Source organism: Danio aesculapii, chromosome 8 (assembly GCF_903798145.1).
Source record: "Danio aesculapii chromosome 8, fDanAes4.1, whole genome shotgun sequence".
Taxonomy (NCBI): Eukaryota; Metazoa; Chordata; class Actinopteri; order Cypriniformes; family Danionidae; genus Danio; species Danio aesculapii.
Window position 1 is genome coordinate 37,354,793 of NC_079442.1, and position 19,314 is coordinate 37,374,106.

Genomic DNA, 19,314 nt, shown 5'->3' on the forward strand with positions numbered 1-19,314 from the left:
TCACCATAGGTGCCCTTTAACTTCAACTGTTTATTAACAACAGTTTACTAATAGCTGTTTATTAAGTTAAAGGTTTGATACTGATTCGAACTTAGTGATGAGGTCTTAAAATATTTTGAGAAGGTCTTTAAAAAGTCTTAAAAAAGGTATTGAAATTACCTTTAGGATTCCTGCATATACCCTGAATATATTGGCATCATCAAATTAATAAACGGCAATTGAAAATTAAATGATAAAGGGGGGAATAAAAACACAATATCTCTAAAAATGATAGTAATTACAAGATTAAAACGTGAAGATTATTTAAATGAGGCAAATGTGTTGATATGTGTCAAATGTATACATATGTTTTGCAGTCAGTTTACACCAGTCATTTTGTCCTCTCATATAGTTAAGATTTTCATTAGATTAAAGAGTTAATTATTTAATCTTGTGACTGTGCATGTGCTGTCAGCTGCAATGCCAAGCGAAAGTAGGCCTAAGTAAAAGCGCATACGGTTAACGACAGCTTTAGAAAGCGAAACCAAAAGCTGAATCCCGGACATTTTAGGAGATTTAGAAACCCCGGCCAGACGAAGTCCCAAAAAGGCGCGTCTCTGTGGGTCTGCAGATCACATGAGATTGTCTTGCCAGTGTCTGTGGCAGTGGTGACAGGTCTCGTGCTCACAGAACGAAACGGCTAAATGAGAAATTTTCCACTACTTAAATGATCGTGGATGTTTGGTTATATTGCGCTGATACAAAAAAAGTGTAATATTATGATAATAATAATAAAAGAAAAAAAATGTGTCACTAAATATACTTGGGCAGCAGTTAATGGGCCCACTCAAGTAAAGTCTATCTGTGGCAAACACTGTTATATTATATTATATTATATTATATTATATTATATTATATTATATTATATTATATTATATTATATTATATTATATTATATTATATTATATTATATTATATTATATTATATTATATTCTTAGTTCCACATCTTGTGCTGGTTTGTAGATTCTATGTCACATGAGATGTTGAGAATTAATATACTCAAAGAAGTATAAAAAAAGTCTAATCAGATGAGTTGCAATGGAGGCCAAGTGTATGTTTTAGAAATAAGTGTCTGAATTGAACAGCTGGAAGGAAGGAACAGTGCGAGGTAGCTATGTGGAGACCACCCACATGCTTCTCCAGACAGCAAACACATTACATTAATACGGATTCTCCATTTACTTTTCACTTCTACATTTATAACAAGGTTAACCACATGAGAAACACACGCACACACACAGACATGCACACACAAACACACACAAGCCACCAGATAAGATGATTCAACCTCCCACTCTTTTCTCTATATGGAATGTTTATTTCAGTTTGCTGATAACAGTGGGAATTAACTCCCTATAAATGAGAAAGTGTCTCTCCTCCCAGCAGCTCGGCAGTGTCGTTCTGCTGAGAGCAAACAGGCTATAAAAACAACACTGCCTCTATTCCCATTGAACTCCACAGAGTTCTCCTCTGAGCCGAGCTTGTTACGTTATTTGCTAAAAAACCCAATTTGTTAAATCCTAAGCACTGCATCGTAGAAGTCTCGTATGACAAAATATGCAGATGAAATTTCAAGACGTAGGAGAATTTGCTTGCTTTCTCTTTTCCTTATTTCGCTCTCTCTTTTACACTCTGTCCTCCAGTACACACACACACACACACACACACACACACACACACACACACACACACAAACAAATACTACCGCAAGTTAAAATACAGTCATTGATTTTTCCTCCCCTGGTTATACATTGAATTATCTGTGTTGTCAGTGAACTGTCATCCAAAATGGCGTTCGTCCTCCACGCTGTGATGGCCGGACCTCTCCTCCACTGTAGTATTTATGCTTGTTTAGGGCTGGCCGAAGCGTTGTAGATTACAGCTCATCATGGTCGGACTCTGGAGTCAGGCACCATAAAATTAAAACTCAAATCAATGGTGTATCATATCCTCTCCCATCAAGCTGAGCGCAGACTGGATGCCCTGAAGCCATCGAAGAGGGTTTTTTCTTCTCACAAATGTGACATTATATAGGAGCTGAAGATTGAAGGAAAATTAATCCTGTCCTTGCTGCCAATTCAGCATTTTTGCATGCTTGTATTGATATTAAAATCTACAGAAAACAGTTAATTGAATGAGAGAGATACGGATTGAGGGTTTGTATGTTTGCTAGCACTGCGTTTTTTAAAAGGTGAATGCAGTGGATTGGTCAGGACCATGGACAGCGACTCCATTATGCTGTATGTGGAGCTGACTATGGTGCTGAAAAGATTTGATTTTGTCTGCTGTATGTGGAGCTGACTATGGTGCTGAAAAAATGTAGATTTTGAGATCTGAGTTTTTAGATTGAATTTTGTTTTGATTTTACACATTGACTTTCAGACTTCAGTGAACGTGTACCTGTACTTGTGAGCATATGTTTCATAGACTTGGGAGTTGTTGGAGACATTGCTTTCCTCTGCTTTATAAATGTCTATTTAAAAAAAGAACAATAACTATGAAGATTGGTATACCGATTACATCAACACAGTCATGTTCTGAAAGCTTTAACTACTCAAGCTATTTAAAGTACATGTTGGATTCCGATTGGCCCACAGTCTAAAGACATGGTATAAGTGAATTGGGTAAACAAAATTGGCCTTACTGCATGAGTGCGTGTGGGAATGTGAGAGTGTATGGGTGTAAAACTGTGTAGAACATATGCTGGAATAGTTGGTGGTTCATTTCACTATGGCGAGTCCTGATGAATAAGGGACTAAGCTAAAGGAAAATGAATGAATGAATCAGCTAAAAAAAATTGCAACAATATTGTTGTGCCAGTATAGTAGTGGTATTGACTTTGTTGTCCTTTTATATTTAGAATTATATTAAAAAAAGGCGTTTTTTTATTGTTGTTGCAGACCGCACTGTGTCAAAGCCATTAATGTTATCTTTAATGCAGATATATAAATAACATATCCAAATTAAAGATAACCTTAATGGCTTTCACACAGTGCGGTCACAGTGACACAGTTTTAACACGCATTTCACATAAATTTGGTGCATTTTATTCTGTGCAAAAGTGTCAGTCTAGATTTCATTTTTTTTGACATGAGATTCAACATAACATTCATATTTCTTTCTGTCAATAGTACTTATTTAGCATAATTTTATAAACAAATTTGTCCTCCATATGAAAATTCAGTTGAACTTTTTCTTTGCATATTTATGGCAGAACGGATTATGTCAGTTTTATGTCAAGGAATGCTAAAACATCCTCTTTAAAAAACTTTTTCTCAATAGCACACACAAACAAACCAAAGCACTCAGTAGTCAGTGCACTGATCAGGGCGTCAGCCATTTTAAGTGCTGTCTCAATTGCAAAAATCTTCCAGTGCACTGAAATGTTCGTGCCCAGACAAGTCCAACAATGCACTGTAAAAATCAGGGCACATAGATACGCATTATTTGTGCAGAAGTTTGGAAGTGCGAAATAAGAATCACGTGACACAAATCATCAAACGTAATGACAAACGAGAGACGTTATTTGATTATTGTTAACATGAACAAACTAGATAGGTTAGGAACAATCTAGCAAAGTTTTATAAGGTTACTGGTATATGAAAAAAATCTAATTATTTAGCTATAATGTATTTTTAAAACATGGTAAAATGAATATATGAAAATTAATAGTTTTGCGGTTGAACTACAGTAGATCGATTTGGAACAATCTAGCAAACTTTCATAATTGTTTAATGGTTGATATGTTGCTGGTACTGTACTTTATTTGAAATAATCAAATCATTTAGCTATAATGTACTTTTTAAAACATGGTAAAATTAATATATGAACATTATCAGTTTTACTGTTGATCTAGATAGGTAAGGGAACAATCTAGCAAACATTCATAATTGTTTAATGGTTAATATGTTGCTGTTATATGAAAAAATCTTATCATTTAGCTGTAATGTACTTTTTAAAACACGGTAAAATAAAACTTAATATGAACATTTATCAGTTTTACTGTTGAACTAAATAGGTTAGGAATAATCTAGCAATCTTTCATAATTGTTTAATGGTTGATATGTTGCTGGTACTGTACTTTATTTGAAATAATCAAATCATTTAGCTATAATGTACTTTTTAAAACATGGTAAAATTAATATATGAACATTATCAGTTTTACTGTTGAACTAGATAGGTAAGGGAACAATCTAGCAAACTTTCATAATTGTTTAACGGTTGACATGTTGCTGGTACTGTATATGAAATAATCAAATAATTTAGCTATTATGTACTTTTTAAAACATGGTAAAATAAAAATTAATATGAACATATATCAGTTTTACTGTTGAACTAGATTGGTAAGGGAACAATCTAGCAAACATTCATAATTGTTTAATGGTTGAAATGTTGCTGTTATATGAAATAATCAAATCATTTAGCTACTGTATAATGTACTTTAAAAAACATGATAAAATTCATATATGAAAATTATTTGTTTTGCTCTTGTTTCTAAATTCCAGTTTTGATGATGTACAATGAGGATAGTTTCAATGTGTAGTGAACAAAGCTCATCACTGTCCTTACGGATGCCCAAATTTGTGCACTCGACCTACTGATGAACGACCTCGGGAGCTCGGGTGCTGATTGAGACGTGGTCTTAGTTTTCCAAGTTTTGTCCGGCATTTCTTTTATCTACTAATTGTAGCTTGTATTACAATCACACGCAAAGTATGAGAAATCTCATCTCATCCAATTAAATCCTCGCAATTAAGAGCAAATCACTGGATCACTGTTACTGCATGTCGATGGCCAATATTTGATGCTAAAAGTGGCGTAAATGGTTAATGTGCTGGAATGGATGAATGATAAATTAGCGTGCACATCTGTCTGGAACAGGTGCAGCCACCAATCTCCCATTCTCTCCTCTCCCTTTCTCCTCCAGTGACTGGCTCGGCTACTGATCCTTTTCTCTCATTCTCTGTATTCTTGGCTGATGTATAAAAAATACATGTTAGAGCTGTAAACAGATGTTATTTCTGGAGTGAAGTGTGTTTGACTCGACTCTTTTCAGTCGTTGAGAGCTGTGGCGTGGAGCCCTAACGCTGCTGCTGGGAGTTCATGTCTGTCATTCACGTTAAGATATGAAGGCGAATATGAAACGGCAGTACATCTTGTTCTTTGCTGCCCTGGAGGCTTTGGGCTATAAAACTGATTAAATTCATCTCGATGTCTCATTTGAAAGTGCATGTGTGAAAACTTTACATTTTAGTAGTTGGGCCAGATGACATTGTTCTGCTGTTGAGTGCAGTCAAAGCAGTGTAAAGGTAATGCATTTAATATATTTTTGTTATTCGTTTACAGATTTTGACTAAGCGAATAGTGTTTAGGTCTTAATTCAGAGCAGATAGGTGCGGTAGGTGATTGTCTTGAGAAGCATTTTTTTGTGCTGGTTGAAAGTCTCTTTACATTCCAATAGTACTGAATAAAGTAAATGATATAAGTTTTTACATGTATTTTTATATTACGGGTAAGGCGTAAGACTAAAAAATGTTTGTCCAAATAAAATTAGAATGTCATCTAACCAGAGACTATTATGCATTCCAAAGTCGAGGCTGAAATGCAGGGGTGACCATGCTTTTAGGGTAGCTGGACCTATCTTGTGGAATGCTCTGCCCCTTCGTATTAGATCTATATAATCTCTGTCTGTTTTTAAATCTAGGTTGAAAACTTACCTTTTTGATTCAGCATTTTGTCAGTGAGTATTGTTTGTTTTAGCTATAATGATTATCAGTGAAAATTGTTTGTTTTAGCTATAATTTTATATTTTTCTCTTTATGATTTTGTATTATGCAGCACATTGGTCAACCTTTGGTTGTGTTTAATATTGCTATGTAAATAAGTTTGACATTGACATTGACATTTGGCATTATTTGTCGGGATGATAATTCCCAAAATTCTGATAAGTATCCCAAACTGTCAACAAATGTAGATTTGTACATCTGGGCACCCCTGTTCATGCAGACAGATTCGGCATTTGCAGAGTGTGACAGCAGTAAAAACAAATGCTGAATCAACTTTTTAAAATCCTGAATGAATATTGGAGTTAGTTTTGGAGTTAGCTTCCTTCTGCTAGAGGAAGGATAACACCATGGCTGAAGTATTTCTTTTAGACAGGTAATGTTATGTTTTAAAAATGCTTAGCTTCACGCAAAGCTGATGTAGATTGTGTTATTTTACGAATGGTTTATATGCTCGGAAGTATTGTCAAAGAGCTTAGAATCACCAAGAGGTGACACTCTAGTGCGATTTGGGAAGCAGCCACTAGATGGCGCGGCGGCCATTTTGGAGTGAAATTCCAATAGAACAACAGCATAGATCAGCATAAGTCTTTGAAATAAACTATTAAAAGTGCTGATGATTGTGATAGTGTTGTATTGTCGTCTTTCAGGTTGTATCTCCGCTTTAATGCATTTTTTAAATAAATAAATAAATATAAAACAAAGCAGCTGCTGGCCATCGTGACAACAATAATATCCAATGGTCAGCCGATTGCTTTCACTCCAAAATGGTGGAATCCGGGGCTGTTGCTGGGCGCTGCTGTTGCAATGGAACGTTCTATTGAGTGTCGCCTCTTGGGGATTTTAACCTCTTTGGTATTGTTTAGTCACATCAATCTTTCGGCAGAAAATTTTAGTGGCTGTTTTTAATTATAATACAGTTTTTCATTCGGAATTGTAGTATTATGTGAAGTTTATTTATAAGCTAATTTCAAGAGGATCACGTGCTTATGATTGACTGCACCTGGTCCCACATTAATGTATGATCCACCAATCAGATGATTCTTAAATCACTATAAATAACCAGAGCATCTTGTTTACATGTTCTCCCCGTGTTTGCGTGGGTTTCCCTCGTGCTCTCTGGTTTCTTCCCACAGGCCAAAGACATGTGACATAAGTAAATTGACCAAACCAAATTGACACCATAGACAGTTTCATAGTAATTGCTAATTTGCATTCGCCATAAACAAGCAGGGGATCTCTCAAGACCTACCTGAGCTCAAACTCCCCTCTCGCCCTGCAAATCTGAGGGACCCCCAGGCTTGAGGATCTTATGAGCTCAGGGCTCTCTTTACATGTTTGCGCTTTACAGCAAGAAAAAAACACTGAGGAAGTATGTCAGTTTTTACAGTGTGATCAAATTATACAATATTTCATATTTTCATACGTTTATGGCAAAAATAAAACTGCTGAAACCATGTATAACTGGTTCATATATTTTGGTCCATGATAGCATCATGCAGTTGTTGCAGATTTGTCCGCTGCACATCCATGATGCCAATCTCACGTTCTACCACATCCCAAAGGTGCTCTATTGGATTTAGGTCTGGTGACTGTGGAGGCCATTTGAGTACAGTGAACTCATTGTCATGTTCAAGAAACCAGTCTGAGATAAATCGCGCTTTATGACATGGCATGTTATCCTGCTGGAAGTAGCCATCAGAAGATGAGTACACTGTGGTCATAAAGGGATGGACATCGTCAGCAACAATACTCAGGCTGTGGCGTTGACACAATGCTCAATTGGTACTGGTGGGCCCAATGTGTGCCAAGAAAATATTCCCCACACCATTACACCACCACCACCAGCCTGAACCGTTGATACATGGCAGGATGGATACTTGGATATTTGTGTGTACCTAATAAAGTGGCCGGTGAGTGAAGTTTATTGCACTTGCACTTGTGTTAGAAAGAACTTCACAACATCATTAATTACAATATTAACCTCAAATTATTCTCATTGAGTTACTGAATATAATGACAGTCCTAGTTTAATTTTATTACTCTCCCAGGTGCTGAGGGATGTAGTATTGATGCAGAGGAACTGGTGTCATACTGAAATCAGAAATTTGGTTTAACCCCAATGCACACACACTTGAGAAAAAGGTTGCAAAACACATCTATTGATCCAGGCAGTACATTTAATTCATTTTTTCTCAGCTACACGTCATGTTTGACTTCCACACGGACCTTTCCATTTCATTCGGATGTTTATAAAGGTCACTCATTGACCTTTGCGATAGTTGCCTGATAATCTATAAAAATGCCTTTTTCCAATTGCAGCTGTGGTACTGCTGTCATACTTGGATTCTTGCTGCAGGAGATTTGTGTTTAAAAGAAACTGACTTTAATCAGCCAAAGTGCCAATATCCATTTTATCCGGAGAGCACTATCAATCTGTACCCAATACACTGGAAGAAAGATGCAGTAACCATTAGAACCACTGGGCAGGCGCTCAGAAAATTAACAAATGCATAACTTAGTTTATAAAAAAAAAAGCTGACACGTTTTCACTCAGGTTTTTATTTATAATCCTATTTCATAATGCCATTTTCTGTTGCATTTTCTTTTTCGGAAAGTGAGTTCAGGAAGTTTAGAGAAGTGCATGATTAGATGGAAACTTGAAAAAGCTGAACTTCACACTTTACAGTTTTTCGTCCTGAGAGAGTCTGTACCCGCTGATTCTGTGGACAGGCAAAGTGAGTCTGGGAATGATCGGGATGTGTTGTTGCCGTACTGCCAGAAGGAGGACGTTCCGCTGGGCTCCGGTGTGACGGAATGGTGGTCACTCCATCTGTCAGTAATTAGCTCTGAGCTCACTTTTACCAGGTGGTGACTTCCATCCTTTTTTTTCCCCCTGAACCCAGACTGCATGAGCAGGGCAACCAGATGCATCTGCCCCTCCCTCCCTTCCTCCTTCTCCTATCTGTTCATCCAGAAAGATGGAGTATCTGCTGACAACTTACTAACTGACAGCTGACAACTTCCTAAATTACTAGTGAATGCTGCATTGCGCAGGTGGTAATCCAGCAGATCTGTTCTATGGTAATGATACTGAAGCACAGTACCATAATTTCAAATGAGAGCTATACTTAAATAAAATGATTGTGGCTGAGAGCGACTCGTGTCACCAGGATCCAGTCCTTTAAATGGATGAAATCTCTTAAATAAAAAAAAATTCCAAACTGACACGCCTGAAAACGGGTCCACGGGTCATGACATTTCTGGAATATCATGGAAATTTTACAGGTTTTATTCTAGACATTGAAAGTCGGTGCATTTATTTATATATATATATATATATATATATATATATATATATATGTATATGTATGTAAATGCACCGACTTTGTGCTAGATATAATACAGTTTTTCATTTGGAATTGTAGTACTATGTGAAGTTTATTTATAAACCACACAGTTGAAGTCAGAATTATTAGCCCCCTGTTTATTTTTTACCCCCAATTTCTGGTTAACTGAGAGAAGATTCAACCCATTTCTAAACATATAGTTTTAATAACTAATTTCTAGTAACTAGGTTAACTAGGCAGGTTAGGGTAATTAGGCAAGTTATTGTATAACGATGGTTTGTTCTGTAGACTGTGTGAATATAGCCCGCCTCTAATGGTAACAATTTATTAACTATATATTTTTTGTAAAAACAGCATCCAGAAACACTTTGATTGGCATTCTCCCTTTGTGCATAGTGTGAAAGTCCCACCCATTAGTGACAATCTCTCCCTCAATAGCATAAACAGCCTTGAGTGAGAAGCAGCTGTCCTGCATTAGAGATTTCGGTCATACTTTATTTTGAATGTCCGTTTGTTTTATAAAAGTTACATTGCATCTACATGCCAACTACTTCTCAATAGATTATAAGTAGACTGTTAGGTTGTGGTTAGGGTTAATGTAAGTTGACATGTACTTGCAAAATTTCTTATAGTCAGTTAAATGTCTGTTGAAGGAGCAGTATCAACAGATATTAAGCAGACAGTCTACTTGTACTCAAATGGACTCAACTGGACCATCAAAAAAAGTGTTACCGAGATTTTCCATTCCTGCTGAAGATCATGTCAACAACTACGAGGCATTATAAATGTCTCGGGATGTACAAATGAACAGCAGAGTCTCCATAAGCTACCTTTATCCGAGACATTTTTTGTTTGACGCAGACATAATGTCAGTCCTGTTTTGAATCTCCTGCTATGCTGACACGTAGGCATTTGTAGCTCCGCCCTCTTTTGGAAACAGCACAGTCTTATTTAAATTGAAAGCGACAGTCACCAAACCGGAACAATTTGGATCAAAGCCTATAAGGGGCAGTTTCAATGAGTGAATTATTTATTAGTTACAATGATTTGTGGGATATTTTGAGCTGAAACACTTCACACACACACTCTAGGGACATCAGAGACTTAATTTACATTTTGTAAAAGGGGGTCCCCTTTAAACCCCTCAATCATTCATTTTCTTTATAGCTTAGTCCCTCTGTTAATCTAGGGTCGCCACAATGGAATGAACCGCCAACTTATCCAGCCTATGTTTTACGCAGGATGCCCTGTCAGCCGCAACCCAACTCTGAGAAACACCCATACACTCTTGCATTTTCACACATAATGTACGGACAATTTAGTTTATTCAATTCGCCTATAGTGCATGTCTTTGGACTGTGGGGGAAACCGGAGCACCCTGAGGAAACCCACGCGAACACGGGGAGAACATGCAAACTCCACACAGAAATACCAACTGACCCAGCCGGGGCTCGAACCAGTGAACTTCTTGATGTGAGGCAATCGTGCTACCCACTGCACCACCGTGACGCCCCCTTCAAACTCCTCATTCACAAATTTTTAATTCACAGACACACTGTGCACACAGAAAGCTGACTTGACGGTTGACGGTGCGTCATGCGCTTATTAAACTAAGCTCTCTTGTGCGTCACCTGTCAAATACACACAAGGTTATATCAAGAACACATAATCTTGGTTATGTCTACGAATGTAAACCATTGGTGAAGAAATGGCACATTAAATGAGATCTCTTGGAAAAATAAAAGCATCTCTTGGAAAAATGCCAGCCAAGCCATCTCGCGTGTTTTGTGTTATGTCTTTCTCAAGTGTACAATGATGATTAATAAATGTAAGAGCGGCTGCAGCCATTTGTAACTTGAACGTGTGAAGGCTTCACCTAAGTGTCATTCACTCCCAGCGCAAATGCTATTATAATTTGCTGCACTTATTCTTAATTACAAATAGTGGCTAATAAAAATGAAGCCTCGCACATTTGAAGAAAATAGCTTGCTTAGCGCAAAACAGAGTGGACAGGACTTAAGATGCAGCCAATATTTGTTTGTTGCAGACTGTCAAATTGCTGGAGTATGAGAAGGTTTCCCGTGTTCCCATTAGCCTGCTTATTTGAGGCTGAACTTTATTACCTGCCATTTGACATTTGTGTGGGCCCTGCAAGATAATATGTTACCAACAAAGCACTTTTCGGGGGGCTTGTTATTATTTATTTGTTTGCAGCAGCCATGTTGAGGCTTGTTATTCTGCGATCTGCTACCAAAGCTGTCTAGTCGTCACCTGAGCGACTGCCAAACGTCTCGGCTGACATCCTCCATCCCACCCAGAATGAGTGTGTGTATGCGTGTTTGTCAAAACCTGTGGGGAGAGAAAAGGTTAGACTGCAGCAGAGTATTTTATTTCCCTTTACATAAATGATATACCGTGAACACACACAAACATCAGCCCGATCCCAACTGAGTTATAGTCCAATTTATTAGTCTACAGGGAAATCTCTCGCAGTCACTAGTGTCTGCGGTGACATATATATGTCTGCAAGGTAAAGCTACAGAATTACATGTTTTGAAATATGTGTTTTTCTTTGCATATATTAGTCTATGGTAGAGCTACGGGATATATTTTGAAGCCTGAAAGTTGTTATTCTCTTTGTCTCTCTGTAGGTAACCTGGGTCGTGTTGACTACATCAGTGAATTTGAGTTTGATCTGTTCATCAGGCCTGACACGTGTAACCCGCGCTTCAGAGTGTGGTTCAACTTCACGGTGGAAAACGTTCGGGAGACTCAGGTAAGCCCTTGGACGTTAATATTTCCAGGTTTTAAAATTAAACCTCGCAGAGCACCATGTGCAGTCAAAATTTGGCTTTGGAATATAAGTTAACTACCTTTTTAATATGACTTTATTATATACTAATATTCAAAACTGTGTAGAAGAGTTTTTGCTTTTATTTATAGTTGTAGCACCATTATTGTTCTGTTATGGCATTAAAATTATAATGGAACTAAATAGGGTTTCCATTGTGCAAGAAGGTACCTTACACCAGGGGTGCCCAAACTTTCGTACAAAGGGCCAAAAACCAAATATCATTATGAGCCGTGGGCCGAAGGTAAATATACCAAACTATTACTGCTCAAAAACATAAAGGGAACACTTAAACAACGCTATGTAACTCCAAGTTCCAGTATATTGATGGGGGCTCTATACTGCTCGGTGAGCGCCGTCTTTTGGATGAGACATTAAACCAAGGTCCTGACTCTCTGTGGTCGTTAAAAATTCCAGGATGCCATTCGAAAAAGAGTAGGAGATTTGCCCACAGGCCTCTGTCCATGATGGCCTCCTTATCATAATATCATAATTGGCTTCATCACTCTGTCTCCTCTACTCCAATCAGCTGGTGTGTGGTGTGCGGTCTGTCACAATATGGCTGCCGTCACGTCATCCAGGTGGATGCAGCACACTGGTGGTAGATGAGGAGATTCTCCCCAAAAATTTGTAAAGAGCTTTTAGTTTCCAGAAAAGCGCTATATAAATGTAAGGAATTGTTATTAAGTGTTCCCTTTATTTTTTGAGCTGTATATATTACATTAAAGTTGCCATGGGTAGTTTCCTAATTTATTTCATAATATATAAAAATAAATTAAAAACATTACTTTAAATCGTAATGCTATTTAACTTTTAAAATGATAACTTATTGCTATATAACATAAAAGTAAACAGTGGAGTTCAATGCTGAATACAGTAGTCACGCAGAATCTGGCTTTGCGTTGATTTGAGTCCCTGCATTGTCTTTTATCTGTCAATAGAGATGTAACGATTCACCTGGCTCATGATGTGATAAGATTCACGATTCTGATCTCACGATACATAATTTTATTATTTTTTTTTTTATTATTTGAGACAAAATTAAGGTGAAAAAGTGCTCGTTCATTCTCAAATGCTGCACAATTTTTTTTTTACAAAATAAAATCTTTTCTGCAATACCTAAATTGCAATTTTAAAACAAAATCCAAATAAAAAGTGAATAATACAAACTAAAAAGACTCTTCAAAATAAACAAACTAAAACTTGCACTGTGCAGCTAAATTACAAATTTAAAATGAATTTCTAATAAAAAATAACATTACAAATTAAAGGATCTTTAATACAAACAAACTAAAACTGTGATTGTGCTGGGATTTGACATATTTTAAAAGCAATATCAGCAAATCTGTTTTCTGGCATAAGCTGAGATCTTTGCACATTTACAATGTTCCCTGCTGATGAGAAAACTCTTTCACTAGGGACTGAGATGGCTGGTGAGCCATATCTGCTCTACAACAATGCTCCTTTTATATCATTAAAAATACCGTAACACAGGGTGATTCAAAAAGAATACCACATCTTTGAAAAGCTGTATTTAATCAAAGAAACATGATGGAACCTTGAGTAATTAATCAACGTGGAGAGTACTTAACAAAGTTTTTTTTTCAGTAGAAAATAAGCTCATAGATGTTCAATGTGACCCCTCCAGACACTCGAGTGACATCAATCCGAAAGTTGTGATTCTATTTGAATCACCCTGTACTTTGACTTTTTGTTGCAATTCAAAATATAAGTTTTGTACTTTAATGTTTTTAAGCCTCTGTCCAAGTCTTCAGTGTCACATGATCAATCAGAAATCTTTGAAATTGTAAAAAGCTGTGCAGCATATTATTATGGAATCTTTAATAAATATAGAAAGTAAAAAAAAAAAAGAAAATCTTTATGTATTTGAAATGGTTTGCATCTTAGCTGAAAATAAAGTATTATATGAAAAATGAACATACTAATCTTCTTTTGAAAGGAAGTGTAGTTGTGCTTATGTGAAAAAAAAAATAAGCAAAACTTTGGTACTGATGCAATTTTTCCCTTAAGTTTACTTCTGGTCTGATTTTGTCTGTTACATCATGACAATGCAATATTACCCAACCTTTTCCTTTTTCTTTCATTTTTGTTGTTATAATGTGAAACATGTCATACCACGAGTGGCTTTTGATGAAACCGTCCACAAGTTTTGAATGCCACGAAAGATTGAAAGATATGTGGGCCATCGAGGTCTGCCTGTCATTATCGCATTGATGATATGCCAAAAGTTTTCCAAGTGTCACCCACGCGATCCCAAAGGCAGACAATTAGCAGCCAAACAAATTCATCCCCTTTGCACTGACGTGAATCCTCAGCAGATCAGATGACTGATGCTTTAAATGACATCTCAGGCTCCTGGAAGAATCGATATCGCAAATGAATCTTAAATCATGCAGGCTTACATGAATTTAAATCACTTTTCCCGCTGAAGCGCGAAGCTCAAGTGCCAGTTCATGCCTGTAATCAATTTACAGAGACCTTGTGGTACACGCATCAGCCTCACAGATTGGTTTATACACAATGTAATTTATGGATGATTGAGTCAAGTTATCTCCTAAATAAATAAACTTCTTCTTTTTTTGTTGGCTAATGTTTCGAAATATCACATCAACAAGTGTCGAGCAATTCCAGCGTTATGGATGTGACTTTTACAGTAAAATCTTAAAACATAACATTCACATAGAAAGTATATGTTAACAATATATTGAAACATCTGTTTATATTTTCCAAAACAACTCACCACAGAGCTATGTGATCAATCTGTAAACATTTGTAATATTTTAAATCAGGAAAATAAACATGCGTCATATATGTGAACAAAAAAGTATGCGAGTTTACAGTGTAAAGTTGTGGATTGAATCTGTGAATTGAACTTTACAACCCAAGGATTGGAAGGAATGCATCAAAAGAGCTGCCATTTTAGTACAGGGTAGCACTACTGATTTTATTTAACAAAACTAGCATAAACCTAGAATATAGTGCAAGTTGCTGCTACTTTGCCTCATGGTAAGTGACTGTATTATCATCAATAACTTGTTGAGCACAAAAGTTCGTAACATACAAAATCATAAAAAATAAAGTCTTACCTATGAAATGTTCTGACTTTATGCTTTGTTTTCTTTGTTTGCTTGTTACTACACCTGTACAACGTGTAAAAGTCAAGCATCTTCAAATTGACTTTGGTCTTGACTAAGTGCGGTTCAATGACATTTGTCTTGGGAGCACTGTACAAATATGGCAGCAGTATTGATGCATGCATTAATACATAGTGTATATATCTATGAACCCAAAAGAAACAATGCTCATCAGAAGGATAAGAGTTTTTTATTTGCAAAAGAATACAAATTTTTGAATGAAACAGAAATAAATAAGGCATAATGTGCAGGAAGAGACAAACAGCTCAAAAGCCTTATTTAGAGCCTCTACTTTATTTATAATAATAATAATAATAATAATAATAATATAATAGAAAGACAATGACAAAATAATTGCATTACAACAAATGCTAAATTACAGTTACAAGTGAATAATAATACACACAAAGGAAATTACAAGGTCACATACACACAACCATAAAGTAAAATAAAATCAAATATACAATAGAATTCTTACAAAAGTACAGAACAACATTAAAGTGATTACTTATGCATTTCTTAAAATCTGTTAAAGAGGAACAATTTTTGTTATATGGGATAAATTATTCCATAATTTAATACCCCGAAATGTAATCGAGTATTGCGCTCTACTTGTATGAAATGAGAACTGACAAGTAAAATTACAATTTACCTTTGAATTTACTTTGAAGTATCTTCTAAAATGATCTGGCATGTTACCTTCATTTGAATAAATCTGTTCATGAAAATATATATTTGAAAAATGTTAATATCTTAGATGGATAGAAGATGGAGTTTCTGAAATAAAATACTGAACGGAGTAAATTAATTTGATCAAGTCGCAATCCTTACACAACGCTTCTGAAGAAAGTAAAAATCTTTTGAAGAGCAATAGAGAAATGACATGCCCAAACTATATTACAATATGAAAGATATGAATAAATTCTGTAACATTCTGTTGTAACAGACTGATGAAAACATTATGTACTAACAAGATGCCTTACCCTCCTTACTATACATGTTGATTTATGTATTTTTCTGCTGACATAACCTGCTTGTTCCCTCCTACTCAAAGCGTCATCAATAAAAGCTCCCAAGAATTTTGAAGTGGCCACTTGAGGTACTGCAATAGACTCAATGGTCATTTTAGCTAAATCTTTAGGATATGACTTTTTACCAAGATCTAAGAGTTGCCTCTCTATACACCTTCTGATAAAAGTCTTGTCACCTATTCTAGTTTTAGAAACAACAAATAACTTCACATCTAGTTGATCATTTAGTATCAGAAGTGGCTCATATGAAAGGTAAAGACCTCTAGATTACGCTTATTTTACCAAAATAAAATATGACAATGCCAATGACCATGTTCATGTCTGGTGACTGGACTGGCCAATCCTGGAGCACCTTGACCTTCTTTGCTTTCAGGAACTTTAATGTGGAGGCTGAAGTATGAGAAGGAACGCTATCCTGCTGAAGAATTTGCCCTCCCCTGTGGTTTGTAATGTAATGGGCAGCACAAATGTCTTGATACTTCAGGCTGTTGATGTTGCCATCCATTCTGCAAATCTCTCACTTGCCATCATACTGAATGTAACTCCAAACCATGATTTTCCCTTCACCAAACTTGACTGATTTCAATGAGAATCTTGGGTCCATGCGGGTTTCAATAGGTCTTCTGCAATATATGTGATGATTGGGATGCAGTTCTACCTTCTGCCACTTTTCCAAATGATCAACTAGAAGGCAAGTTATTATTTGTTGCTCATACAAATGGGATCGACAACAAGACTTGTGTGGAAGTGTAGAACAAAAATGATTGACTTAATTTTTTTTGACATTTTGCATTTATGAGGAAAAAGCTTTGCTATGGATGTGACATCTCTCTGTTATGGATGTGACAGAAGTAAAATTGCCACTTGTGTGACTTTGGTAAATCAAATATAATTGTTTGAGAACATTGACAGAGACATTTTTGAGTATTTTTACAGTACAGTACACAAAAAGTCAAGAGGTTTTCGATATTTTGGTGTTTTTTTTTTCATGGCAAGGTTGACATATGCATGGAATTGCTCTGCCTGCGTCTTCCTCAAGAAACATGATCAAACTTCACGTCACCGTCGAGCTTCAAGTCTGTCTCTTTTTTTCATTCTGTCTCCTCCTGTCCTCTTGTCACTGCGGAGACAGACCGTTTTCACTCGTGAGCTCATTGGTCGAGACGTGTGGTCACATGCCACAGTGATATGTGGGAACAGAGGGCGTGTCTGCCGGACAGGCCAGCTGGATGGGCCGGGCTGCAGTTGTTTAGTTTTGTTAACGCCGGTCGAAGCCTCATCACAGCTGTCATTTTTGTTTAATAGCTCAGAGGGACGGTTTACACTAAGAAAGGGATGGGCTGACGGAGGACATGCGTTCTATCTCGCTGATCTTAGATACCTTCACGCAAGGATTGCACATACCGAGGACGATGCGATGCCACTCGTATTAATAGGAAGTGCTTTACAAAGAAATATAAAAATATAACGTAAGAAAGCGAGGCTAGATGAAAAAGCGGGATGCTGTTGTTGTCTCCTGAAGCCTGGCTCTATCAGCCCATCTCCCTGCAGTGCTGTAGTCAGCGCTAATCAAATTTTATGGGCGAGAGATGAATGGAAGCCCTAGTCCGGGAGTCTGATCGATTTTAGGGCCAGATACCACTCTGCATCTTGCGCCAACAGGATATTTGCTGCTATGGCAAAAAATAAAAAGGAAGGGGAAAGAAAACACACACACATACGCACACCGTACACACTACAGGTGGCAAAAGAGAAACATTTACACTATTAGCTTTTTTTTTTTAATGCCGGCTCCACTCTCCCCGTTCCTTCTCTCTCTCTCCCGCTGTCACCACCTTGCCCTCTGTCTCCGTAATCTTTTCTCCATCAATCCAATTTCCGTTTAAAATGAGGACTAGTGTGAATTTAATCTACTTCAGTGGGAGGAGGTGGGGGCGGTCGGTTGGTTTAGGAGAATGTGTTTGGTAAGGGTTGTCTGTGAGAGCGCAGGGTGTGTGTATTTTTTATTTTTTAATTGATTTTATTTGTGGAATAAAAATCAACACAAATAAGCAGAATAGTTAAATAAAAGTGTACTGATCTGGGCAGTCCCTGCGCTGGAGAGATATCAGGCCAGGCACGGGGAAGTTGACGAGTGTTTTATTCCTGCGCACCCACCGACTCTCTCTTTGCTAAAGAACAGGGGAATGGGAAGCGGTGAAAGTGTGTGATACTGAGGCTGAGATGACCATTTTGAAGTAAATGTAAGCTGGTGAAACAGATTTGGTCGTCTCAATCAGCTTAGTGGCTCTGTGGAAATTGGCTGCAGATTTTTTTTCTTTTTTTATGATGGATGGATGTCTTTTGCCTTTTCTTCACCACCCAAAGAAATCTGTTACCTTAGAACCTGGTCTCCCTCCCTCTCCTTCAGCTGGGGTTAATTATTTTTGCGATGGGTTAGAGTTTGTGGGTTATATTTAATTGTAGACTGTAATTGTGTGTGTGTGTGTGCGTGTGTGTGTGTGTGTGTGTGTGTGTGTGTGTGTGTGTGTCTTTAACGCACATGCGAAATGTGTTTGGAAAAAAAATATTTAAATTGATTTACTGTTTTTTAAGAGGATGATTGAATTTGCTGTGGAAACTCGAGAACACCTTAGTTGGATCACATACTAAATTTAGGATGTGGTTATTCTTTTCAGTAAGTTTTAAGCAATAACATTTTTATAACTGATATTTTTGGAATTTTATAGTTGCAGTCGTTTTTAATCTGGGCATTTTTAATGTTCACATTCATGATTTACAATGTCTAGATGTGGATAATAAAGCAGGTTTTATTAATTGCTTGGATGGTTTTACAGTATGCTGGTTTATATTCAGTGATTCTGTTATATTCTGAGATACACACACTATAAACCGTGTGGCTACAGCAGCTTGAAGGATATGTATGTGTTTTGTTTAAAGGCCCTCACTTGGTTTCTTCCTTTTTCCTCTTTGACTTATTTCATTTTGGTTTGATCACTCTTTTTTTTTTTTTTTTTCTACCTAATTTCTGATATTGTTCCTCAAATAATATCCCAGATCATTATAAAACAGGAAGAGAAAAGGTGTTGTTCACACTGGGTTTG

The 19,314-nt window shown here is 36.8% G+C and overlaps 1 protein-coding gene across 1 annotated transcript in view; it reads left to right on the top strand.

Annotated features, from left to right (window-relative positions):
* The window catches only part of agbl4 (AGBL carboxypeptidase 4), a 746,666-nt gene that overhangs the window by 29,442 nt on the left and 697,910 nt on the right, over window positions 1–19,314 (top strand). Inside the window, exon 3 of the mRNA XM_056463891.1 lies at window positions 11,825–11,949. Within this exon, the coding sequence (XP_056319866.1) occupies window positions 11,825–11,949 (125 nt within the window). The remainder of the gene's footprint in view (window positions 1–11,824; window positions 11,950–19,314) is intronic.